This window comes from Talpa europaea (genome assembly GCF_964194135.1).
Source record: "Talpa europaea genome assembly, chromosome: X".
Taxonomy (NCBI): Eukaryota; Metazoa; Chordata; class Mammalia; order Eulipotyphla; family Talpidae; genus Talpa; species Talpa europaea.
This window is the reverse complement of record NC_140081.1, coordinates 62,366,274-62,393,574: the sequence shown is the minus strand read 5'-3', so window position 1 is coordinate 62,393,574 and position 27,301 is coordinate 62,366,274. Positions and strand designations below refer to the sequence as shown.

General features: G+C 43.0%; 1 protein-coding gene and 2 pseudogenes across 3 annotated transcripts; 1 reads left to right on the top strand and 2 right to left on the bottom strand.

Moving 5' to 3' along the window:
• The first annotated feature begins 654 nt into the window (after positions 1-654).
• Positions 655-1,440, top strand: LOC311187608 (cyclic AMP-dependent transcription factor ATF-1-like; annotated as a pseudogene). The gene has a single exon. The product of its transcript is annotated as a cyclic AMP-dependent transcription factor ATF-1-like (transcript).
• Positions 1,441-3,874: 2,434 nt separating this feature from the next.
• On the bottom strand, positions 3,875-4,297 carry LOC311187607 (ubiquitin-conjugating enzyme E2 L3-like; annotated as a pseudogene). The gene has a single exon. The product of its transcript is annotated as a ubiquitin-conjugating enzyme E2 L3-like (transcript).
• Positions 4,298-19,200: 14,903 nt separating this feature from the next.
• On the bottom strand, positions 19,201-26,949 carry ARMCX4 (armadillo repeat containing X-linked 4; the record flags this gene model as incomplete). Its single annotated transcript, XM_084258957.1, has 1 exon — positions 19,201-26,949. One exon carries the CDS (start codon positions 26,947-26,949, stop codon positions 19,201-19,203), a length of 7,749 nt encoding a protein of 2,582 aa, XP_084115083.1.
• Positions 26,950-27,301: the final 352 nt, after the last annotated feature.

Genomic DNA, 27,301 nt, shown 5'->3' with positions numbered 1-27,301 from the left:
CTTGAAGATGTGTTCTGCCAAGGAACCAAGAAAAAGGGAGGTATGAGATCCAGAAATAGTGAAACCAACGAGAGTGAGTGAAGAGACTCTCCAAGATTTTTGTGACTAGAGAGAGAGCCAACGATAATAGCTTTGCTGCATGCCTAGTGTGTGACCAGTTCAGTTTGAAGCATGTCATAAGATCCCCAGGAGAAATTCTGTCAAGAAGATGAAACTGACAGAATACTTAGTTACTTTGAACATACTGGTAGAACACATAATTTGGTAGAATACATTAGTGGTAAATACACAGGAAAAAAAGAGCAGGAAAGGAGATTAAATCTAAAGAAAACAAAAAAATTGTAACAAATAAGAGAGCATCATGTGAGCAACATAGTAACATAAGCCCTCATGGGGGTTATGTTTTATCCTCACCCCACTCCTCATACTCATTCACTCAGTTTTGTCTGACTGCTAGCCTGGTGTAGAGGTGCTGCCATTGGAGGCCCTGACTGCTGAAGAAATGGTAGCTAATGGCAGCTGGCTAGTAAGTAACTGCTGGATCCCTTGTCATGTGAGGAGGTGAGGAAGTGGGAAGTAATTTGGCCCCATTTGGATAAGAGGACACGGGAGTTACCATCTCCAAAAGCAATGAGGTTGCAGCCATAGTTGATTATGGAAGATTCCCACAAGAGTAACACATCAGAGATAGTACCTCAACCTGGTTCGACAGTTCAAACAGCTCATATTTTCAACAGATATCATCTTTATCAGAAAGTGAGGAGCCTCAAGTCTCATCTGATAGTATAGGCTCCTCACAGAAAGCCCAAAGGATCTAGCATGGTAGCCATCTTAGAGAAAAAAAAATTGAAAGACCTATCTTCTGAAGATACACTGGACAGAAAAGGAGATGGAGAAAAACTTGCAGTTGCTATTGCTTCTATTTCTGTTCCAGCTCCCCTCTCTCAGACAGCTGGCTGTCCAGACTACCACAATGTATTGCCGTTGTCCATGTGGAGCCTTACAGCTAGCCAGTCCAGGCACAGATGGAGTCCAGGGACGTCAGACATTAACCAGGACAAATTCAGGCGGTATTCAGAAGATAATTCTCCACTATGCAGACTTCTGATGACAACAGATAGGTGTACCCATGAACCAGGTGTATGCACAGACTGTATCAGGAGATAGGCAGACACATCAGCTCAGTACCATATCTTCAGCTACTTCACTGCCACAACTGGGGTGATATCTCCTATGTTTCTTACATCTCAGACAACTAAGACAAATGCCCCCCCCCATTGAAAAGAAAATAAGGTTAATGAAAGAGAGAGAAGTTGCTCAAGAATGTTGTAGAAAACGAAAAAATATGTGAAATGCCGAAAAAATAGAGTTGCATGTCCTGTAAATAAAAATAAAACTAGTAGAAGAATTAAACACTTTAAAGTGTTTAATTTAATTTAAAGGATTCGTAGGAAAGAAAATATTTTTAGAGACTGGCTAAACATTAGATGGATTTCTTTTTAATAGAGTTTTATAAAATAAAAGGTCAAAAATGAAGTTTTTATGTAGGCTTTTGTTATTCAAAGATAATTATCTTATGCAAGTGATCTGGTGACACAGGATAGAGTAGAAAATGACCTCAAATAAGTTACTGGCACAGCTAGAAGTGCTATAAAATTAAATATACTCTGGATGCAGGAAACAAACTTTCAGTTATTTGAATTGGTAAATAATGATAAGTTGTGAACAATTCTAAAATGGCAGGTAAGATGAAATTTGGTAAGTTGAATATTTAAAAATAAATCAATCTACAGATTTTCGTTTAAAAAATTTATTGAAGTAATGTTGATTTGTAACATTGTATATTTTAACATTATAGATTCATATCCCTATAAATGTATGTATCACACACTGCACCCACCACAAAGCATCCACAATCTTCCACCATAGTCCATTGAATCACCTCTCCACTTTTCCCACCCCTCCAATCCCCTTCTGGTAGTCACAGTTCTGCAGTCAGATTTCAAGGGTTTTATTTTGTTTTGTTTTTGTCTCTTCCTTTGCTTTGCTATATATATATATATATATTTCCACATATGAGTGAAACCATCCAGTATTTATATTTCTCCTTCTGACTTATTTTGCTTCACATAGTCCCCTTTAGTTGCATGCATGTTGACACAAATGGCAAGACTTTATCTTTTTCATAGCTGAGTAGTATTCCATTGTGTATATATACTACTATATATACCACATGTTCTTAATCCTTTCATCTATAATTTAACTCAGGTTGTTTACATAACTGGGCTATTGTAAATAGTGCTGCAATGAAGATGAGTGCATATTGTATGCCTTTTAGGACAAGGCCTTAAAAAATAGTTAACACAGTCTCAAAAACCCTCTGAAGTTCTGTAAATAAAAATTTAAAAACCCATTTGAAAAACTTGACAATGGAGCAAGTACATATATCAGAACACACAATTTATATATCTAGTTATATATTAGCATTTCTCTTATATTTGTAATTTAAAATTTATTGGCAGAAACCAAATATACACACACACTGACACAACTGAGACTGAGGTAATGATTTTTGAGGCCTGGCCCTAAAGGTACCTAAACTATTTACATGAACAGAATGTGGTGATACTGTAACATTTTTATCAGAATGGAAACAGAATTGTGTAAAAGTTTAATACCTGAAAATAGTTTGTTTCTTGCTCGCTCTGGGAATGATGATTTTCTTTTGTTTTCTTCAAAATATTTTTTTATTTGCCATTCATTTGCAAAAAGTATATAAATTTGGGAGTACAACTTCACACCTCAGCATATACACGTTTTACTTGCTGCTCACGAAAATTCCAGTGCCAACACGCCATCACCTTATGCCCTCTATATCCTCATTATACTGCCACCCCCTTGCTGGTATCACCATAGTTATCAGAGTCTACAGGTTATGTTTGCTGTGTTTTGCCAGTTTATTTTTGTCTGGTTGTTTACAGTGGGAATGCTGATTTTCTATAAACATGTAATTATTTTTTGAGTCTATATTGTCCATGGAGTTGAATATATATTATGTATTCTGTTGTATTTAGTAGAATGAAATGTTTACAGGTTCTTTTTTTAAAAAATATTTATTTATTATTTATACAAGCACTGGGTACAGTCAGAAGCACGGGAGGGTGAGAGAATTCACCAGAGCCAGAGCTGGGAGCAGAGCAGGCAGAAGGACCGAAGTACACTGCTGAGGGGAGCAGCGGGCGGCAGGAGAGGTCTGCGCGCCATGTGGGACCCTCCTCTGGTGGCCGGGGAGCAGCCGGGGATTGAACCTGCGCTGCAGAGGCTGCGGGCAGCTTCGCAACCCAGCGCTCAACCGCTGCGCCACCGGGGAGGCCCTGTTTACAGGTTCTTGAGATAATATAAGAGGTGTTTTTTTTTTTTAAAGATTGATTGATTGATTGATTTATACAAGCACTGGATACAGTTAGAAGTGCGGGAGGGGGAGAGAATTCGCCAGAGCCAGAGCCGGGAACAGAACAGGCAGACTGACGAAACACACTGCTGAGGGGAGCAGCGGGCGGCAGGAGAGGTCTGCGCACCATGTGGGACCCTCGCCAGGGGCCAGGGATTGAACCAGCGCTGCAGAGGCTGCGGGCAGCTTCGCAACCCATCGCTCAACAGCTGAGCCACTAGAGGAGGCCCAATGTAAGAGGTGTTTTTTAAAGAGCATTTTAAACCTTTAAATCCTTTCTTTACAGATTACCTACACCATGTAGAAAGCTAGTAACTGCCACAAGCAAAAGTCAGTCGGTGGCACCTGTCAATTTTGCAGAGATTCCTGCTTTGCAGGGTGTCTGAATGTACTGCTTAAGGTCTCTGCTCACATTTGCTGGAATCAGTCATGGCAGGTTTTATTCACTGGTCGCTTTTCCCCATATTTCTTTGTAAAATCTTCAGTGTTTTTACACCATGTTTTATAATCCCTAGGGTATTCTCCAGCTAGACCAGCCCGAAGAGGGTGCCCAAGATGGGGGCCATCACCAGTACTGGATTACTTGGTCACCTTTGGTTGCTAGCTTCCAGTTTTAAGTACTAATTACTGGCAGAAAAGGCCTCATTGAAGAGGTTTGAATGGGTACTCTGCTGGAAAGTTGATTTAGATTCTGAAGACGTCCTTATCATATGCAAGGTTGTCAGGAACAATAAGCCCTTGCGAAGTCAATAAATTAGCTTCGTGGACCTGGATGTTATGGAAGTTTTTCACTCCACATTTGCAGATTTCTTTAAGCTCTTTAAGCAGCCTCCTGCTTGCTGCCATCTTGGAGCTGGCATTGCTGCATTCCCCTAAAGAGTATTTAAAAAAAAAACAACCTTCTGAAGATGTATATTGAAATTTTCCCAGAGGATTTTATAATCAGTTTAATGTAAGGTTTATCAGATTGCAAAATTGTACAGTTATTAAACCAATTTTATGTTAAACACTATTTTCTAATGTAGTGAATTATAGTAAGTGACTTATTTTTATACCTAATCTTTATATAATCTAATGTTGAGGTATCTTTTTTTTGAAGTTGCCTCAGGTAACCTCTTTGTTTATAAAGGTTGATAATAACATGAGCTTTGACACTAGAGTGTCTGGGTTCAAATCCTTTTTTCCCCTCATGTCTAACCACTTTGTTTTTTAAAAAAAATGATGTACTATTGTTTCATATCCTTGTCAATTTTTTGACAGTATTGGATTTCTCCCCTCACGTGTGATCACCATAGCTCTCCCACCACCAAAGCACCCAGAGTCTTCCACCATAGTCCAAAGTGTTTCGCCCCTTCCTTCTCTTCACCCTTCCCCATCCCCCTAATACCTTAGATCTATGATCAGCTTTCAAGAGTTGGCTTTAATGTTTCTTTGTCTGACCCTTTGTATGATTTCTCTATATTCTATATAAATGACACCATTCAGTATTTATCTTTCTCCTTCTGGTTTATTTTGCTTAGCATAATCCCTTCCAGCTCCATCTATTTTGCCACAAATTACATGAATTTTTTTGATTGTTGAGTAGTATTCCATCATATATGTAAGCCACATTTTCTTGATCCACTCATCTGTTGTGGGGCGTTTAAGTTGCTTCCATATCTTGTTTATTGTAAATGTGCTGCAATAAACATAGGAGTGCAAGTGTCCTTTCAAATTCGTGTTTTTGTGTCCTTTGGGTAAATTCGTAGGAGTGAAATTGTTGGGTTATATGGCAGATCTATTTTTAGTAATTTGAGGAATCGCCACACAGCTTTCCATATGGACTGAACCAACTCTACATTCCCATCAACAGTGTAAGAAGTTTCCTTTTTCTCCACACACCTAGATGTCTTCTTTGGAGAATTGCCTATGTAGCTCTTCTGTCCATTGTTTGGGTTGTTTTGTTTTTGTTGAGTTGTATGAACTCTTTGTATATCTTCAATGTCAGATCCTTGTCTGATATATGGTGTGCAAATATTCGCCCATTCTGTAGGGTGTCTTTCATTTTGGTTACAGGCTCTTTGCTGTGCAGAAGCTTTTTTAGCTTAATGTAAACTTAATTGCTTATATTCTCTTGTTTTCCTTGCTGGTGGGAATGAATCTGCAAAGATATCTCTGAAGCTTATGTCATGGAGTGTTTGCCTATGTTTTGTTCTCTGTATTTTATGGTTTCAAGTCTTACATCCAAGTCTTTTATCCATTTTGAGCTGACTTTTGTGCCTGGTATGAGATATTGTCTAGTTTCATTCTTTTACATGTGGCAGTCCAATTTCCCCAACACCTCTTTGAAGAGGTTTTCCTTGTTCCAGTGTATAAATTACTTGTCACAAATTAGCTGCCCATATATATGTAGTTTTATTCTGTATTCCCAATTCTAATCCATTGGCCTGTGTGTGTTTTAATTTTTATGGTTTTATAGTATAGTTTGAAGTATGGAAGTCTAATACTATCATTTCCCCCCTTTTTTCATGACAGCTTTAGCTATTTGGGATCTTTTGTGGTTCCGTATGAATTTCAGTAGTATTTCTTCCATTACTTTGAAGAATGCCATTGAAATTTTGGTTGGGATTGCATTAAACCTGTAAATTGCTTTGGGTAGGATGGCCATTTTGACAATGTTGATACTTCTGGAATGTGAGCCAGGAGATAACTTTCTATTTCTTTTTGTCTTCTATTTCTTTTTAACAATGCTTTATTGTTTCCATTGTACAGGACATTCACCTCCTTTTTTAGGTTTATTCTTAGGTACTTAATTTTTTATTGTGATTGTAAATGGATGAATTTCTTTTTCTTCCAGCTCACTGTTTGCATATAGCAAGGCAACTGATATTTGTGTGCTGATTTTTAGCCTGAATTTACTGAACTGGTTTGTTTTCATTAGTTTTTCTGTTGAATCTTTAGGGTTCTTCTCTATGTATATTATCATATCATCTGCAAATAATGATAGTTTTACTTCTTTCCCAATTGTATTTCTTTTACATCTTTCCCTTGCCTAATTGCTCTAGCTGAGATTTCTAGTGCTATGTTGAATGGTAGTGGTGGAAAGGATTTTAATTTTTCACAATAGAGAATGATGTTAGCTGTGGATTTGTCATATATTGCTTCTATTATGTTAAGATATGCTCCACTTATTTGCAGTTCTTCAAAGGTTTTCATCATAAATGAGCTGAATCTTGTTAAATGTTTTCCCAACATCTATTGATATGATCATGTGGTTTTTATCTTCCTTCTTGCTGATGTGGTGAATTACACTGATGGATTTTCAGATGTTAAGCCATCCTTCTGTCCCTGCTATTAATCCCACTGGGTCATGATGTATAATCCTTTTCATGCATTTTTGAATTCAATTTGCTAAGATTTTGCTGAGGATTTTGGCATCGTGTTCATCAGGGAAATTGGTCTGTGTTTTTTTCTTTTTGTGTTGTCTTTGTTTGGTTTTGGTATTAGCACAATGTTGACCGCATTAAAAATGGTGGGAGTATTCCTTCTTTCTCAATTTTTTGAAAGAGTTTGAGCAGGACAGGTATTAATTCATCTTTGAAGATTTGGTAGAACTCACTTGTGAAGCCTTTTGGTCCCAGACTTTTTTTGGTGGGAGGAAGAGTTTTGGTTATTGTTTCAATTCTCTTGCTTGACTGGTTTGTTCAGGTTTTCCATTTCTTCCGTATTTAATCTTGGATAATTGTATAATTCTAAGACTCTGTCCATCTTACCTAGGTTGTTTAAGTTATTTGCATATAAATGTTCATAATAATCTCTTATTATCCTCTGAATTTCTGCAGTGTGTTGCAACTTCTCTTTCATTTTTTTAATCCTATTTATTTCAGTCCCCCACCCCCACCCCACTTTTTTGTGATTCTAACTAGAGGTTTTTCTATTTTGTTTATGTTTTCAAAGAAACAGCTTAGGTTTCATTGATCTTTTGGACTGCCCTTTTGATTTCTATTTCATTTATTGTTGCTCTAATTTTTATCATTTTCTTTCTTCCTCTGGCTTCTGGTTTTGTTTATTAATCTCTTTCTGGTTCCTTGAGTTGGGAGATAAGCTTGTTTATTTTAGATCTTTCTTCTTTCTTAATGTGGGCCCATATTGCTATGTACTTCCCTCTTAGTACTGCTTTTGCTGTGTCAAAATGTTCTGGAAGGTTGTGTCCTCATTTATCTCGAGGTATTTTTTTATTTCTTCTTTGATTTCCTCATTGACCCAGTGATCTTTCAGTAGTGTGTTGTTCAGTCTCTATATAATAGAGGTTTTCCTTGCTTTTTTTTTCCTGTAGTTTAATTCTAGTTTGATAACTTTTTGGTCCAAGAAGATATTGTGTATGATCTCAATCTTCATGAATTTGTTGATATTTGTCTTGTGGCCCAATATGTGGTCAGTTCTATAGAATGTCATATGTGCACTTGAGAAAAATGTATATTCTGTTTATGTGGGGTGCAGGGTCCTATAGTTGTCTATTAGGTCCATATGATCTAATTCTTTCTTTACAGCTTTTATGTCCCTGTTCATTTTTTGTCTCATTAATTTGTTCATTACTGAGAGTGGGGTATTGAAGTCTCCTACCACAAATGTGTTTTTTTCTAATGTTTGTTTTCTGAGTTCATGGTAATTGCCTGATATATTTTGATGTTCCTTTGTTTGGCAAGTATATGTTAATAAATGTTATGTTCTGCTGAGGTATTTTCCCTTAATCATTATGTAGTGTCCATCCCTGTCTCTTTTTACCTTTTTTAATCAGAAATCTACTTTGTCTAATATAAATCTGACTGTCTTTGCCTCCTTTGGGTCCCATTCATTTGTTGGATTGTTTTCTAACACTTTACCTTGAGCCTATTTTTATCCTTGGAGCTCAGGTGTGTCTCCTGGAGACAGCAGCTGGTTGGATTCTGTTCCCTAATCCATCTAGATACTCTGTGTCTTTTAAATGGTGAGTTTAGTACATTAATATTTAAAGTGATGATTGATATATGAAAGTCTGTTACTGCCATTTTACCTTTACTTTTGTGGCTGTATCTATTTCCTTTTTCAGTTCTCTTTGTGTATTTCTCTATTTGACCTTAGATACTAAAGTTCTTTTCAATATTTCTTGGACAGAGTATCTAGTTTTTGCAAACTCTTCCAGTTTTTCTTTGTCTGAGAAGGCCTTTATTTCTCCCTATATCTAAAGGAGAGCCTTAACCTTTAAAAAAATTAAAAAAAAAAAAATAAAGGCGAGCCTTGCAGTATAGTATTACTGGTTGGCAGTTTTATGTTTAAGTTTTTCGATAACATCATTCCATTCTCTCCTGCCCACATTGTTTCTTCTGAAAACTATGGAATGCTTCACAAAGTTGCATGTTATCTTCTCTGTTTATTCAAATTTTAGTATATGAGTTGTGTAAGCAAGCACTAATGTTGAGTTTTTAATGATTACTTTAGCTGTTTATATAGTTTGTTTAGTAAAAATTAAAAATGCATCTCAAAGTATCCTGTTTTATTATGGTAAGAAAGTTTTTCTGATTGACCATTCTTGGAATTTTAAGTTATGTATGCAATTTAAAGTTCAAAAGTACTGTTGGTTCTCCAGTGTTTAACCTCTATTCCAATCTGTATACATTTTTAAATTGTACTGCAAAACTACTGTGTGTTTCTTAATACAACATACAATATAATATGCATCATGTTGTTGTCTATGAAATTAAAAGGCATTTGATAATATATATATATATATATATATAGGAAAAGAAAAATAATCTTACTATGTGATTCCACTGTTAAGAACATTACAAAGTTAAAAATATTACCAATCTACCAACAATAAGGATATAACAATTGGGAGGGCAGGGTATAAAAACTGTGGAGATGTGCAATGAGAATGAGCAGAGGGGGTGTATAAAACAAAATCTCCCATCTGTCAAAGTGGGGGGGGGTCAGTAAAACTCAAAAATTAAGAAATAACAATATAATCATGTTATTTAGAAACAGGTAAATGATACCAACAGATTCAATTAAAAAACATGAAAGTAACTGCTTTGGGAGAGTGGGAAATATAGTTGAGATATAGGGTTATTGCTGTTTTTCATAGAGAGCTGCTATGGGCTGAATTGTGTGACCACAAAATCCATGTGGAAGTCCTATTTCACAAAGTGGCTATATTTGGAACTTCCTTTAGAAAGGCAATTAAGGTTAAAATAGGCATTACAAGTGGGGCCCTAATGTGATAAGGCTGGAGTCCTTATAAAAAGAGGAAGATTTATAGTTTGTTTCCTTTGGTTATTTATATTCTACATAATAAATCACACCAAAATAATTCTTAGACTCTGTGAAAATTATAGTGGCTGCCAGAGGGAGAAGGGAAGGGTAGGGGAGGAAAGAATAAGGTCAACTGAACAGTGGGAATAGCACTAGAACTTTGGTGGTGAGTGAGGTGAAGCTTATACACATATAGAGGTGTGAAGCTGTACTCCTGAAAGTTAGGTAGCATTGTAAATCAATAAAATTTTATTTAAAAAAAAGAAGACACCAGACCCTCCCTTCACTCTTTCCATGTATGTACAGAGAAGAGACTATGTGTGGACACAAGAAGGTGGCCATCTACAATGCAGGAAGAAAGACCTCACCAGAAACCAGCCCTGATGGTACCTTGACCTGGGACTTCTAGCTTCCAGCATGAAAAAATAAATTTCTATTCTTCAGACCACCCAGTCTAAGGTATTTTGTTATGACAGCCTGAGCAAAGTAATATACAAGTCTTATATAAATATTTTTATAAACTACATACAAACATTTTTCATTTTCATAAGTCTTATAATTTTCATTTAAAAAGGAAATTTTTAAAGTTTTGAAGGAAGCTATTTCAACCAAGACCTCATGAGTGAGGGTAGAATAGAGGCATTTTCATACATGCAATCCCTCAAAGTACTTACATCCTATACATCTTTTCTCAGAAACCCTGAGGAACTCCATGAAAATGCAGTAGTGAACCAAGCCAGAGGAAAGCATGGGATTCAGTGAAAGCAAGATCCAACATGAAAGAGAGATGAAAATTCCAGTAAGATACAAGGAAATCCCCAAGATAATACCCAGATATTAGACCTGAAAAAGAATCTTCCAGATTGGAGCAGGAAAATAGAGGGATCCAAGAACTAATGGATTATATTATTATGGTGTTTGACGATATCAAAAGGAGTTTTATAGTCCATAAATAAGTTTATGGATGAATTCATTATAGATACATATAAAACTAAGGAAACTAAAAATGAGGCAATGGTGAACTTCAGGAAAAACAAAAATGTACATAAGAAATATCAATAATTTGTAATATATGCCAGTTAGTATGCCCCAAGTGCCACTCTGTGTGCTTAATCTTTTAATCATCACAGCAATGCTATGAAATAGATATTATTATCTTTCCCATTCTAAATATGGGGAAAATGAGTTAGAGATGAAGAGATTTGCCCAAGATCACATAACTATTAAGTAACAAAACCAAGACTTAAAGCCAAGTGGCAGAGTCTATGCTCTTAACTACTTTTTTTCAAGGCTCAGCTATGAATAACATTTACATAGATATAACATAAACACTGAATATTGATTTAAAAATACAGTGATTTAATAAATACAGCAACACCAAACTGGGAGAAGTGTACTTGCATATGGGGTGGGAGGTACCTAACAGCCAAATCCTTTCATTATAGAAAATATGCCTGATGTAAAAAAAAAATCAAGAAATAAAAGTATAAACAAGTCACTTAGAAATACAGAGATGATACCAGAAGAAATTGTTAAAAGACTTGAAAATGATAGTTTCTGGAGAGCAGAAGTTTCAGGTGGGGAAATAAAAAGAAAAGTTCTGCTAGATTTTTGATGTCGCTGATTAAAGCTATATAGTCTTTAACTATGAAAATTGCATTTTAAAAAAAACAGGTTCTGAAAAGGTCAGAAAACTTGAGGACTGTTATGAACTGAATGTTTGTATCTCACCCTAACTGGTATGTTGAAGCCCTAACCACCCCAGTATGGCTCTATTTGGAGATGGGGCCTCTAAGGAAGTAATTAAGGCTAAACGAGGTCATAGGGTGGGGTCCCTGATCCATAGGATTATTATATCACCAGAGAGTTCACTTACTGTCTCTCTGGGCGTTTGTACCAAGGAAAGGCCAAGTGAGGACACAGTGAGAAAGCAGCTATCTACAAGTTGGGAGGAGAACTCACCCAGAAACCAAATTTGCTGGCACCTAATCTTGGACCTCCTGGCTTCCAGAATTGAGAAAATAAATTCCTATTGCTTAAGCCACCCGGTCTGTGGTATTTTGTTCTAGCAGCCCAAATGAACTTAATACAAGGACATTATAGTAAGTGAAACAAGTCAGCGACAAAAGAACAAATACTGTATGATTCCACTTATGTGAGGCACCTCAAGTAGCTGGTGGTTGCCAGAGACCGAGGGGGAGAGGACAATGTGGAGCTATTGTCTAATGAAGACAGAATTTCAGTTTGGGAAAATGAAAAGATTTCTGGGGATGGACAGTGTTAACAGCTACACAACAATGTGACTGTACTTAATATCAATCAACTGGGCACTTAAAGATGGTGAAGACGGTAAATAATTTCTGCACTTTATCACAATTTTTTAAAAGGGAAACAAAAGAATGTCCACACACTTGTGTTGCAATACTATTGGGAGGCTGAACTCTGCTTCAATTCTGCACTCCTTTTTGGCTTCCTCAGAGTTCTGTCCTGAGATTTTCAATTGTACCACTCACTGGGATTCTCTGCCTTATTCCCTGGTTCCAGCTGTCATCCACAATATGTCACTTTAGCCAGATACTTTCTCTAGATCCAGTTCCACACCTTTCAACTGAACACCGAACATCTCCACTTGGAAGTCCCAGAGGCACCACAAACTGAGAGCTCAAACTAGAATCCATTCCCTTCCCTACCTGACCTACTTCTTCATGTTTAAAAGTAGAAGGGGAAGAGAAATGTAAATACCCTTGCCCCTTCTTCTCTTAGTCTAAATTGCATTCTTGCCTCTACACTGCCTTGTCTTAAGGGTCAGTCACTTACGTCATTCCCAGAAATAAGTCTTTTTGCCAGGGAAAGACTGCATTTTCATTTTCTGAAAATGATGTTGAATGATTCCTCATATGTGCATGACCCAGAGAGGCCACTGTACCCAAAACTTTAAACCAACCCATGTCCCTTGAACCTGCGACAAAAGCACTAATGTAAGAATCTGGGGACTTGGGGCCATAGTTAGACCCAAAACTGGCTGTAAGATCACTTAACCCTCCAAAACATCTAGGAATGTTATACACTGCTGTTGTAGCATCAGCGTTGCCCTTAGAAACGAGTACAATGGTCCCCCTAACCCCATGCATTGAAGGGCACACATTCTAGCCCCCCCATACACACACACACACACACACACACACACACTTAAAAAATACATGGATGCCTGTGTCACATGGAATCTGGTGCTTATTGTCAGCACAGCACAACTAGTGACCCTGAACATCTGTACTTTGTCACTGTTCAGAATCCAGGAAAATGCTTCTCCACTTCTGTTTCCCTGTGTCCTCTAAAAAAAAGCAACTGTATCCAAGTGCCACGAAGATTTGTAGATCGTGCCACTGCTTACATAAGAGACAGTATTCTTTCAGACTGTAGGGAAGAGTTGAACAGTGGAAGCACTTATGGAAGAGAAAAAACAAGCTAACTTATCAAAGCCTTCTCAGATAAGAGAATGCAGTAGATTATTGTTTAATCAACTATCATTTCCTAGTAGTGTCCATTTTCTTGCTTATCTTTATTTTCCAGTTTGTGGTCCCAGAGATAATGAAAAAAGTTAGGGCAGTATTTTCAACAGTTGCACATGGAGATTGAGAATATTAAACAACTTATATTTCTCCTGATTTTAGGATGGGTGAATGGAGAGAGAGAGAGAAGATAGATGTAACCTGTGAAGACATTATCATATGTTGGAAGCAGATTCTGGGATAAAGATTAGAGTATATAGGAGATTAGAGAGTGCTCCTGAGATCGATACTTGCAGAAGGAAAATGAGGAAAGAGGCAGGAATGAAATGGAGAAATCAAATTTCAGTGCACTACCAATGTAATGCTGCAACATATCCCATAGGGAATTCCGAAGAGAGGATGAAATTTCTGAGCTATCTTGAGTTGGGTCAAGAAGTCCAGATCTTTATACACAGTGTCAATAAGTAATTGGATGTGGGCCACCTTGAGAATGGGGTACGATCTTGACTAACACAACTCCCTTGGGCTGATGCAACCGCTGTAGGGGGCTGACAGCCAAGGGCTCTCTGATGGAACATGCCCAACCTGCTATATTTACAAAGAAAGTGAAGAAATTGCTAAAAGGAGCTCTGGAGAGGGCATTTCAGTGTCCACTACAGTCCACCTCTTGTGCCTCCCAGATCCACTTCATGTAAGTTTTGAGATCAGCTCTTTCCAGGGATCTGGTGGGCCTCTCTTCCTGGGAAAACTTAAGACAAGCTATGTACCCCAACTTTGCAGGTGGTCTTAAAGCCGCTAATGATCATCTCCCTCTTTCACTGTTAATTACAGATCCCCATCATTCTTAGGGTCTTGGTGGATTACCTAGTGGTGTGACCCCAAACTCTCAACCCTTTCCTAGACTGGAATTTGATTTGGCTTTCTTAGACTGGAATTGCTATACTTGCTGATACCCACATACCAAGCCCACCAATCTATAGCTCTGACTCCACAGGCTAATGAATCAACATCAAAATGTACCAACTATCGAAATGTGTATTCCAATTATACATCCAGAAACGAGGGAAATAATCACCAGATGTGTCAATGGACCCAGGAACCACTGTGAACCCGACCTCAGTCAGGAACCCATAAAATACTGGGCTCCCATCATCATGTTTAGTCTTTGGCTCTCAGTATCAACTCTGAACAAGTGTTTACTAGTCCTCAAAAATGCCTGAGTATTCCTCTCTCCCCAGTGTACAGATAGCTGAGCAGATGGAAGGACCAAAGGAATCCTTACTGTTCATGTATTGTAGGGTCTTTTGGGGCACCCAGTCTCTCCTTTAAACAGTGCATTCTGGATCAAACACTGATTTAGGGCCAGAAACTAGGCAAGTGATTGTGATGGTCAGACTCTTGCCATCTTTAATTGCTTTTGATTATACAGCTTGAATAAACTGTTGGCTGCCGATTTTCCCCAAAGCACTGTGTTATTCTGACCACTCATTCTATTAACTACCTCTGACCCATCTATTCACCAGTGGTTCTGTGCTCTTTTAGCCATTTCTACAGCTCCCTAAAGGTCACTTCTCCTGCCACCCTGGCCCCGCAGTGCATTATAGCATTTGCATCCACCTGACTTCTGACATTTAACTGCAGTCATCTTGCCTCAATGGTTTCCAAGCCATCCCCATTTCTACCAGCAGTCCTCTGAGCCCTGGCCTGCAGTGGTGAGCCACCACCGAACCTCTTAGTGATGTCAGTGTCCCTGTTACCTGCATGTCCCTTATAGCTTTGGCAAATGCCATGTTCCTTGGGTACTCCAGCAGAACATGGCCCTCTGGAGGGTTTTCTGGCCTTATGTAATATATTTATAGTATATCATTCACTTCCTTAAGCCTTTAATACTTTCTCCCACACCTGCTCTGGCAACCCTGGCATTCATACCTCACTTAATGTAGGCCATTATTTTTTTCCATACTTTGAGAATTCATTTTGGTAGTGAGTTCTCATGCTCTCCTGAGGTCTGTGTCATGGTTTTAAATCCTGTATCTTGGAAGAGACCTCTCCAATCAATTAGCTCTCCAATAATTTTATATTCCAGGTCCATTGATCAAGCTCCTCAGAATTCAGTCCCAAGTTACTACCTCAGCACCTTCTAGTACACATTGTCTAGGTCTGAAGCTCCTTGTTGGGCTAGTCCCTTTCCTTCCTTACTAGGTCCAGCACAAGGTTCTGCTGTTAACTTAATCCCATGTATAGACCCAGTATCCAGGAGGGGAGGTAGGGGAAAATTCTGAGAGAAACATGTTATAAGAGAAAGGACTCTGAATATTCAAGTAAATGGAGCATTCACCTTTAAAAGGGAAAGTGGACATTTATGAATGAAGGAGGGCTTGGGGAAATCTCAGGACACAAGATTTTAAGGGACATCAATCCAGATGTCTCCATCCTATGTGTCAGCATCTCATTCCTTGGGACTTTACTTTCTTTGAAGCTTGCTTTCAATAAGTCCTGGGCTGGGCCCCAGATTTTCTACTCTCTACCTGAAAGAGACTAGAACCACTTTGTATTGTATGAATGAAGCTTTCTGGCTTTCACACATTACTTTTATTTAATTTTATTTTGCATAGAAGAACTGGGGTGTAGGCCAGAGATGCAGGGGTAAGGGGATTCACCAGAGGCAGAGTGGGGAGCAGAACAGGTGGATCTACTGAAATGCTGAAGGGAGCAGTGGGTGAGACAGGACAGGTCAGCTGTGCCATGAGTGTTAGCTCCCTGGCCGGGGATGGTATCAGGCCATAGCAGTGATAGCACTGAGACTTAACTCCTAGGCCACCAGGAGTTAACTCCTAAGCCACCACATGGCTTTTAATTGTTGATTAATTTAATTTAGCTTTTCATTATTTGTTTGTAGAGGTCAATCAAGCTTAGTAATAGACACACAGTATACTGACCTTTCTTATATTTAATATTTCCCACACATACCTCACATGTCTGTGATATGCCACCAATTAATGCATTCCCTTTCACCAGTATGCCATCCCAGTGAGGTCTTATAATTCTTTTGCTACCTGTCTATCTACTGCACCTACCACCAATGGTGGGGTCCTCATTGCCAGCCAGGAAACAGGTGATCCATCTCCAAAATTTCATCACAGTGTGTGCCTTCCTGAACCACTTCTTGTACCAACTCTTGTAGGCTGACTTCCTGGAGAGCAGACTCAGACAGAGGTCAACAGGAAGGGCTTTTTTTTAGGGAATGCTCTTGGGATCAACACCTGTGGAAGGGAAAAGAATGAAGCAGGATTGGACAGAGGGAGAAGTTAAGCTGTTCCACTCAGGGTATAGAAGGCCTTGTCAATCAGTGATTGGATGTGAAGTACCCCAGGAAGTGGGTATGACCTTGGGAGGGGGAAAGTGCTTTTCTCCATCTGAGGCAATTCCTGAAGAGGGCTGACAGCAGAGAGCTGTCTGCTGGCAGCTGGCAGCTCTCCCAGCAACTGAAATAGTAAGCCCTTTATTCCTGAAAGGGGATTAGGGCAGCAGATTGCTGAATTTACCACAAACGTGACATCACTTTTTCCATTAGCAAGCTGGTAGCCATAGAATATTAGAATTGAGAAGAGTTTTTCTTTAAAAATGGTTAATAAACCAAACAATTCCTAGAAACATGACTGCAGAATTGAAGCTATCAGAGTGGGAGGGAAGAGAGGGTGGAAACAAATAGGGCAGAAGGCCAAGTGGCCTGGGGTAAAGGACTGTGGGTGCTTTGATGATGAGTGTGGTGTGGTGACATACACTGAGGAGGTGTGAACCTGTTCCCCTAAATCATATACAGTGTTGTAGACCAATGTTAGCTCAGTAAAGAAAAATTAAATAAATGAATGAAACTGACTTTAACTTTTTAACACTGACTTTGCAGTGTTAAAAAAAATAAAAATGGTTAATAAAGACTTAAAATTTCAAACAACCACACTTATATTTATAGATTTAGGTAAATAATATTTATTTAAATTTTTAATGAATATTTTCCAAGTATTAAGACATAAATAGGAAATCCTCCACTTAAACGTTTGCGGTAGGCCCTGAAAGGCTATTAAGAGGCATGCCTAGCCTGAATCCAACTGTTTCCTTTCGGCAAATTATACAAAAATCCTGGTTCACAATATAAAAGACATAAAATACAGGTGAGTAAAAAACAAAACTATAAACCACCTATTAATCTATCTAGCAATTACACCCATAGAGAACGGTTAACATTTTGAGTATATGCTCAAGTTTTATATACAGATCATTTAAGTATATGCCTTTTCTTTATAAAAAGCATTGCATTTTTTGCAACCTATTTTACCCCACTTAAGATTATATGCTGCATTTTTTTCCATGTAAGTAAAAGTAGATGCTCACCAATGTTTTCAAAGGCTGCACAATGCCTCAATGTGCAGATATACCTTAGTTTGCCTTTTTTTGAGACACTTGGGTCATTTACATTTTCACTCTTCAAAACGGTGCAGAGATGCACAGCTTTATGCAAGCCAACTATTTCCTAAGGATACATTTCGACAAGTGGAATTACCTGATCAAAGTGCGTGCACCTCTTGACAGTTTCTGGAATGTGTCCAAAGGGACCTCGTACCAATGTGCGCTCCCACCAGGACCCCAGACAATGCTCCTCTCCCCGCACCCTCATCCGCACTCTGGGTAGGAGAGGGGTGTATCTTCTCCAGGATGTACACCAACAGCTCTCTCTATGACTCCCTCAAGGCCCTACCCTAACCACCCTTGCAAAAGAAATCTCATAGCAGCACTAAAAATTATTCTTCTTCTGTTCTATCTTCTTCTGATGTCAAAGTAGTAACTAACATATTCACTTACATGGCCACCACCACTTCCATTGGCCAAGAAAGGATGTTTTCCTATCAACTGCCCCCAGGATCCTAACATAAAAATGTCCCTCTCTGTATGTGCCCAGAATAGGTTCCAGCACTTCTTGATTCAAGGTTCTGGCACTTTCCACTTCCCCTCACCATTCCCAGGCCACCCAGCAGTGACACCTCACTCCTTTGTCATCTCCTGCCTGAACTGTGCTGTATCATCCTGACTGGTTTTCCAGGCTCCAGGGGGCACTCCTCTCTCCACCCCAACTCAACCCATCCTGCTCACACATCAGCCACAACTTTCCTAGCATCCTATCATTCCTCTGGTCAAGACAGACAGACTCTGGTGTCTCCCAGGGGTGGGCGGAGTAACATTAGGACACCTCGGTTTAGCAGTGGTGGGGAGCAGTTCTCCAGGACTCAGTCTGGTCCCAACTGCTGGACTATCTTCCCATCACTCCCCTCCCCACACTGTGTACTCCAGGCAGGCCAGCCTCCTGTCTGGAGCAGGAGCCCCCCCTCCATGCCTTTCTTTTCATCACTCCTCCCTCCTCTAATGTCCTTCTGCCCTGTTTTTACCCCACTCTTCGTGCCCAGCTTCTTGAAGCTTCTGCCTCCTCCATAAAACTTGCCCTGAGCACCGTGCCAGTGGCGGTCTCTGCACTGATGAGAAAAGGTGGCCATGATCAGGGGCTCCGGTATTGTTAGTATCTTTCTGTTTCCAAACACCTTGCCTTTCTAAATGCATCATAAACTCAAGGAGAAAGATAGGTCTTTTTTTTCTGCTTAAAACACACAACTTTATTGATGACAAAAAAATAAAGTATCATATGTATAAGCATAAGTCCACACAAAGGACCAAAGATTACCTTTACTTATGAAGAATCGGTTCAGTTTCTGCTCATGAAGCATACTAAAAATATCTCAATCCAGACAAGGTAAAAGTCAACACACATATTTTCAGTACAAACTTGAATTCATTTGGTGTTTATAAAATGGTCTAGTTATAGACCATTGTAGGTAACATTAGTTTTGAAGTTATAATGCAATTTACATTGTGCATTACTTTCAGACTGCAAAACCAGGTTGTTTGGAAACGTACGGCTACTCAGAGCTTACTTAATAATAGCTCAACTTTTTCTTTCACCTCAGGGTCATTGTATTCTGCTGCTAAGACTCGAAGTTTCTTGGCACATGCTTTAGGCCGGTGAAATACGAAATAAAGGGAATTTTTACTGAACTTGTCCTGGGTGAATACTTTTGCTCTTCTTTTAAAATGGTAATTTATATTTTCAAATAGTGAGAGAGCATTAAGAATATTCTCTTTTGTCTCTTTCTTGTTAAAGATATTGATCAGTGTGGTTGGTGCACTGGCAATGAGCAAGTCTTTGGTCATAGATGGATTTTTAGAGAAATTTAAAAGCATTCCTAATACATGGTCTTTAATTTCTACACTTCCCACAGTTAACAAACGGAGAAATTCTGAAATATAGTTCGTAACCATATGCTGGTATTCACTAATAATTGTCAGGTGTTTTATCAGTCTTAGTCCAGCCAGCTGAACATTTGAATTCAAGGGGTAGGTGACAGTGTCTTCACATACTTGGTTTAAGTATGTTTTAACCTGCCTATGATTTTCAGCAGCCACCGAGATATTGTTCAGCGCATTTAAAGCTTTCTGCCTAACACTGGGATAGGGATTACTGAGCAAACTTTCAATAATTGAGAGCCTACCTGCATTGCGAATGACTTCATGGGAAAGCGGACAATCAGGACTATTATATAAAGCATTATTGGCTATTTCATGAACAGAAGGATCTTCAGTCATTTCAATCATGCAAATGAGTTTTTCAAGTTCTCTTGGATCCATATTAGCTTCACGTTTGCAGCGGCAGGGCAAGGACTGAGTTTTCTCCTCGGGCCTGATCTGCTTTCTGAACTCATCTTCAGGTGGATAGCAGGACTGATTTTGGTATGGTAATTTCATTTCCGTCCAGAACATGGCTCCTGCCCATGACCCCATCCCTGCCCCAGGAACCATGGAAGGGTATGTCCCTGGTGGCTTAGTTTTAGGTGCAGAATTGTCCTCACTTTTGTTTTCACCATCCCAGAACCAAGATTTTATATCAACTCCACCAGCAGCCTCAAGCTTATCCTTGTTGCTGGCTTTATCTCTGGCCCCATATTCAAAGTTGACATCTTTCTCACTCTTGGATCTGAACTCATTACTGTTCTCAGTGTCAGCCCAAAACAAAGACCTTAAACTGATCTCCTCAATATCAGGGCTGGACACTCTACTTAGCTCATCATCATCTACTTCTTCTGCCAAAGTCCACAGCCCCAGGTCAGCTTCTTTCTCAGCGCCAAGTCGAGACCCTGTAGTGGCTGCATCTCCATCCCAGAGCCAAGACTCCTTCCTGACCTCAGCCCCAGCCCCAGCCTCTGCTCCCACACAGGAATCCACATAGGCTGCCTCTTCAGATCTGATCCAGGATCCAATATTGGCCTTGTCTTCAGCCCCAAATCTGGAACAAATGACAGTCCCTTCCCCAACCCCTGAACGGGATTCAATACTGGCCTCATTTTGACCTCCAGACCTGGACACAATACAGGTCTCTTCCCTTTTCCAGGACCAGGACTCTGCACTAGGCTCACACCCAGCCCCAAACCAGGATCCATCTTTGGCCTCCATCTCAGTACCAGCATGGGACCTTCCACTGGCCTGGTCCCCAGTCCTAGCCCAGGACCCTCCACTTGCAGGGTCCTCAGATTCCAATCCAGACCCGCTACTGGCCTCATTCCCAGGCATAGGCTCAGCCCAGGACTTTCCACCAGCTTGATCCTCAATGCCAGCCTGAGAGCCTCCTCCACTGGCCTGCTCCTCAAATTCAAGTTTGGAACAGCTAATGGCCTGATTTCCAGCCCCACTCCAGGAAGTTCCACAGGCTTGACTCCCAGGGTCAGCCCAGGACCCACCACTGGACTGGTCTGCAGATCCTGGACTAGGCCCGCTAACAGCCTGGCCACCAGTCTCATCCCAGGAATTTCCTCCACTGGACTGGTCCTCTGGCCCCAGCCTGGACTCTCCACCAGCTTGGTCCTCAGTACCAGGCCAGAACCCTCCTCCACTGGCCTGAACTTCAAACCCAGATGTGTGACAGCTACCAGCTGGATCCCCAGCCCCAGCCCAGGACACTCCACTGGATTGGTTCACAACCCCTAACACAGATCCTTCAATAACCTGGCTACTAGCACCAGCCCAAGACACGCTACCACTTGTCTGACTCCCACTGCAAGCACTGAACCATTCACTGGACTGGTCCTCGGGCCCTGACCTGGATCCTCCACTGGCCTGGTCCCCAGTGCCAGACCACGAATTTCCCATGGGCTGGTCTCCAGGTCCCAGCCTAGATCCTCCACCAGCTTGGCCCCCACTGGCAGCCCAGGACTCTCGTCCGCTGGTCTGATCCTCAAATTTATGCTCTGCTCCACCACCGACATGATCTCCAGGTCCAGCCCAGGACGCTCCATTGGCCTGGTTCACAGCTACAACCAAGAACCCTCCACTAGCCTGGTCCCCAGAATCAGCCCAGGACCTCCCACTGGATTGGTCCTCAGGCCCTGACTGGGACACTCCACCAGCTTGGCCACCAATGCTAGGCAAAGACCCTTCTCCACTGACCTGGTCCTCAGCTCTAGGCATGGACCCACCACCAGGTTGATCACTAGTCCCAGTCCAGGAACCCTCACTGACCTGGCTGATAGCCTCAACCACAAATCCTCCGCTGACCTGACTCACAGTGCCAGGCCAGGATCCAACACTGGCCTGGTCCACAAAGCCTGACCTGGCTTCTGCAACAGCCTGTTCCCCAGTCCTAACCCATGTCCCACCACTGGTCTGGACCACAGTCCCCAGCATGGATGCTCCACTAGCTTGGTCCACACTGTTAGGCCAGGAGCTAACACTGATCTGGTCCTGGGGCCCCAGCGTGGACCCTCCACTAGCCTGGCCACCAGTTGTAGTCCAAGAAACATTTTCACTGGCCTGCCCCTCAAAGCTAGGCTTGGCAACACCACCAGATGGATTAGCAGTCCCAACCCAGGATCCCCCACTAGTTTGGTCCACAGTCCCAACCCAGTACCCAATAGTAGCCACACTCCCAGCCTTAGCCTCAGTCCAGGAAGCTGTGTTAGCTTGAATCCCGGCCCCATCCTGGGTGCTTCCACTGGCCTGCTGCTCAGCCATGGTCCAGGACCCTCCAATGGCTCCTGTCCCAACCCAAGACACCCCACTGGCCTGGGCCCCAGCCCAGGATGCCTCATTGGCCTGACTTCCAGCCCAGAGCCCTCCACTGGCCTGGCTGCCAGCCCAAGATTCCCCAATAGCCTGGTTTTCCGTGCCAACCCAAGAGCCCCCAATGGACTGGTTCTCAGCCCCAATCCAAGACCCTCCAATGGCCTTGCCCTCAGTCACTGCCCAGGAACCCCCACTGGCCTGACTGCCAGCCCAGAATGCTTCAGTAGCCTGACTCCCAGCCCAAAGCCCTCCACTGGCTTGTTCACCAACTCCAGTCCAAGAGCCAATACCAACCTCACTCTCAGCCCTTGTCCCAGGCCAGGCCTTCATGGCAGCATCATCAAAAGCCCCACCCCAAGATCCAATATTGACTTCATTCTCATCATCAGCCCAAGACATGCTATTCTCCCAATAACCATCCCTGGCCTGAAATCTAAATTTGATCCATCGCTCAGAAGCAATCCAGTCCTCAACACCAATCTCACTCCAGTAATAATCATGGATCTTGGGCTGCATCTTTCTGCAGGCCTCAGCGCCTGTCCCACTCTCATTCTCAGAAGTGGGCATGGCCGTGGTCTCTGAATTTGCATAGAGCTCACTTTCTCCTGTGGCTTCTGCCTCAGACTTGGGTACAGCCTTGTCTTTTGCTTCAGGCAAGGTCTTACTCTGGGAATCGGCAGTGGACTGAGGCTGGCCAGAAACCATGGTCCCTGCCTTGGGCTCAGCATTGGGCTTGTTCCTGACCTTACTCCTGGCACCAAGCAAGGCCTCACAGTGAGAACCGGCCATGGCCTGAGGCTGGGCAGAGTCTGTTGGATCTGACCCAGTCCCTGCCTTAGACACAACATTGGGATTGCCCCTGACCTTGCTCCTGGCACCAGACGAGGATTCGCCTTGTGAATTAGACACAGGTTGGGGCTGGGCAGAGCCTGCGATATCTGCCCCAGCCTTTACCTTAGACACAGAATTGGGATTGCTTCTGACCTTATTCTTGGCACCAAGCGAGGCCTCACCCTGGGAATTGGCCACTGCCTGGGGTAGGGCAGAGCCTATTGTATCTGTCCCAGTCTCTGTTTTAGACACAATATTGGGATTGCCTCTGACCTTGTTCTTACTAGGCAAAGCCTCACCCTGGGGATTGGCCACAGCCTGGGGCTGGGCAGAGTTTGTTGAATCTGGCCCAGTCCCTGCCTTAGAGACAACATTGGGATTGCCCCTGACCTTACTCCTGGCACCAGACGAGGATTCGCTGTGTGAGTTAGACACAGTTTGGGGCTGGGCAGAGCCTGCTGTATCTGCTCCAGCCTTTACCTTAGACACAGCATTTGAATTTTCCTTGACCTTATTCTTGCCAGCAGGCAAGGTCTCACCTTGAGAGCTGTCCACAGTGTGGGGCTGAGCAGGGCTTGTCGTAGCTGTTTGGGGCTGGGCAGAAAACAATGGACATGACCCAGTCCCTGGCCTAGACACAGCATTGGGATTGCCCCTGCCTTTCTTCTTGGCACCAGACAAGCCTTCAACTTGTGGGTTAGACACAGCTTGGGACTGTGCAGAGCCTACTGTATCTGCCCCAACTGCTGCCTTAGACACAGCATTGGCATTGCCCCTGACCTTATTCTTGGCACCAGACAAGCCTTCACCTTCACTTGGAATATTTGATGCAGCCTGGGGCTGGGCAGAGCCTATTGCGTCTGCCCCAGCGCCTACCTTCGACACAGAATTGGAATTGCCCCTGCCCTTATTCCTGGTGCCAGGCAAGACCTCCTCCTGAGAGTTGGCCACAGCCTGGGGCTGAACAGAAACTGTCGTATCTCTTTGGGGCTGGACAGAATGCAATGTATCTGACCCAGTCGCTGCTTTAGACACAGCATTGGAATTGCCCTTCGCCTTATTTTTGGACCCAGGTAAGGCCTTACTCTGTGAGTTGGCCACAGCCTGAGATTGGGCAGAGCCTGTTGTGTCAGCCCCAGCCTCTGCCTTAGATAAAGCATTGGGATTGCCCCTGCCCTTACTCTTGGCACCAGGTAAGGTCTCACTCTGGAAATTGGCCACAGCCTGGGGCTGGGCAGAGTCCGCTGTATCTGGCCCAGTCCCTGTTTTGGATACAGCATTGGGATTGCCCCTCACCTTCTTCTTGTTACCAGGCAAGGCCTTAGTCTGTGAGTTGGCCACAACCTGAGACGGGGCAGAGCCTGTTGTATCTGCTCCAGTGCCTGCCTTAGGCACAGCACTGGCACTGCCCCTGACCTTTTTCTTGCCACCAGGCAAGGCTTCGCTGTGGGAAATGGTCACAGCCTGTGGCTGGGCAGAGCCCGTCGGATCTGCCCCAACCCCTGCCTTAGACGCAGCATTGGCATTGCCCCTGACCTTATTCTTGCCACCAGGCAACACTTCACCTTGTAAATAAGACACAGTCTGGGGCTGGGCAGACCCCGTTGTATCTGCCCCAGCCTCTTCCTTAGACACAGCATTGGAATTATTCCTGACCTTATTCTTGCTGCCAGGCAAGGCTTCACCTTGTGAAATGACTATAGCCTGGGGCTGGGCAGAGTCTGCTGCATCTGCCCCTGGCCCTGCCTGAGACACAACATTGGGATTACCCTTGGCCTTATTCTTGCCACCAAGCAAGGCTTCACCTTGTGAATTAGACACAGCTTGGGGCTGGGCAGAGTCTGTTGTGTCTGCCCCAGCCTCTAAATTAGACACAGCATTGGAATTGTTCCTGACCTTTTTCTTGCCACCAGACAAGGTCTCACCCTTGGCAACAGCCTGATGCTGACCACAAGTCTTCAGTTCTGCCTTAGTCCCTGCCCTGGAAATGGCATTAGTATCACCTTTGTCATCCACCCTGGAATCAGGCAAGGCATCAACTTGGGGCTTGATCCCAGCCTGAGCTTGTATACAGGTCTTCACATCTGTCCCAAGCTCTGCTTTACTCTTGGCTTTGGCTTTACCCCTAGCCTTACCTCTTTTACTCGGCAAGGCCTCAGAGGGGTTCTTGACAGAAGCCTGAGACTGTGCCTTCATGTCTATCCCAGCCCCTTCCTGAGACATGGTACTGGCATTATCCTTGGCCTTAACCCTGCCATCAGGCAAGGCATCAGCCTGGACAGTGGCCATAGGCTGAGACTGTACATAGGACAACCTGTCTGTCTCAGTCCCTGCCTTAGACATGGCAATGGGATCACCTTTGGTCTTAACCTTAGCTTCAGGCAAAGCCTCAGGCTGGGAATCAGTCCTCAAGTTTGCCTTGGCCCCTGTTTTAGAGATGGCATTGGAATTGCCTCTACCTTTAACCTTGGCATCAGGAATAGCCTCAGCCTGAGGACTGGCAACAGTTTGAGGTTGAACAGTGGCCCTTATGTCAACTCCAGTCATTGCTCTAGATATCACACTGGTATTTTCCCTGTCATCAGCCTTGGCACCGGGCGTTGCCTCAGCCTGTTTCTTGACCACAGTCTGAGATTGTGTAGCAGCTCTCATCTCGGGCCCTGCCCTTGCCTTACACATGGCATTGGTATTACCCCCAGCATCAACTTTTGCCCCAGTTGTGGTCTCAGCCTGGGCCTTGGCTACAACCTGAGGCTGGGTAGATGCCTTCACATCTACCCCAGACCCTGCCTTAGACATAGTTTTGCGACCCCGCCTGCCCTCAACTCCAGTACCAGGCATGTCGTCAACCTGGGCCTTGGTCACAGCCTGAGACTGTGCACAGGATTTCATGTCCACTCCAGTTTCTGCTCTGGATGTGGTGTTATCACTTCCCTTAACATCAACTGAGGTACCAGGCCTGGACTCAGATGGAATCTTGGCCACACTCACAGTCTCTTCCAGGGCTCTTGCCTTGGTCTCTGCAACAATTCCCGTCTTGTTTATGGCACCCATCTTGGCCACTTCCTTGGTCACTGCCAAGGCCTCACTCTGCGTCACCATTACTCTGTTAATTTCTGTCTCTTTTTCAGCCAACATACGAGCTTCTGCTTTGGTCTGGGTCATTGCTTCTTTCTTGGTGTCTGCCTGGGCAACCGGTGCCCAAGTTTTAGCCTTGGTCTGGGTCACTGCTTCTTTCTTGACTACTCTCCCAGCCTCAGAGTCAGTTTGGGTCACTGCCTCTTTCACAGGCATTTCCCTGGTTTCGTCCTCGGCGTCACTCAGAGCCACTCCCTCTGTCACGACCACTGTCCCAGCCACTGTTTGGACCTCAGATTGGGTCCCTGCCTCTGTCCCAGCCATCGTCTTTTCCTGAGAGTTGGCTTTGGGTCTGGCTCTAGCCGCGGCCTTAGTCTCTACTTCAGCCCCAGTCCCATTTCCTGCTCCAGTTTCTGCTCCAGTCTCAGCCTTGGGCTTAGTTTCAATCGCTGTTCCAGCCATGACTTCACTCATGGCCAAGGTCTGGTTCTGTACCCCAACCACACTCTCCATCTTGCCTCTGGACCCATGTCTGCCAAGCCTCCTCACACTCTGGACTCTTTCCTTGGTTAGTTTGTAAATGTAGTAGCAGGTACCAGCCCAGATCACCAGTCCTGCAGTTGCCCAGCCCACTTCCTGAACGCGACCCATGTAATCACCCCTGCTGAAGGCACGACCAAGGTATGGGTGTGGGGGAGGGGAGCCCAATCAGGCTGGGGAAAGAGGGTGGTAGGTCTGGGTGTAGGCCTGTGAGGGCGCGGGTCTTCAGTCACTCAAAGGCCACTACAGCCGCCACTGGAGGTGGACCTAGAAGTGGAGGAAGGAAATGGACTAAAACTTCTCTTCTAATTCTGTGCATCATATAGATAGATACACAGAAGGACAGGAAAGTGTAAAATGATGTGCTCGGTGGGAGAAGACGATGACTAGCAAACTCTCTCTCCATCCTTTTTATTTTATCCCCTCCCCCATCTTCCCCAATGCCCAACGATTTCTCCCAAGC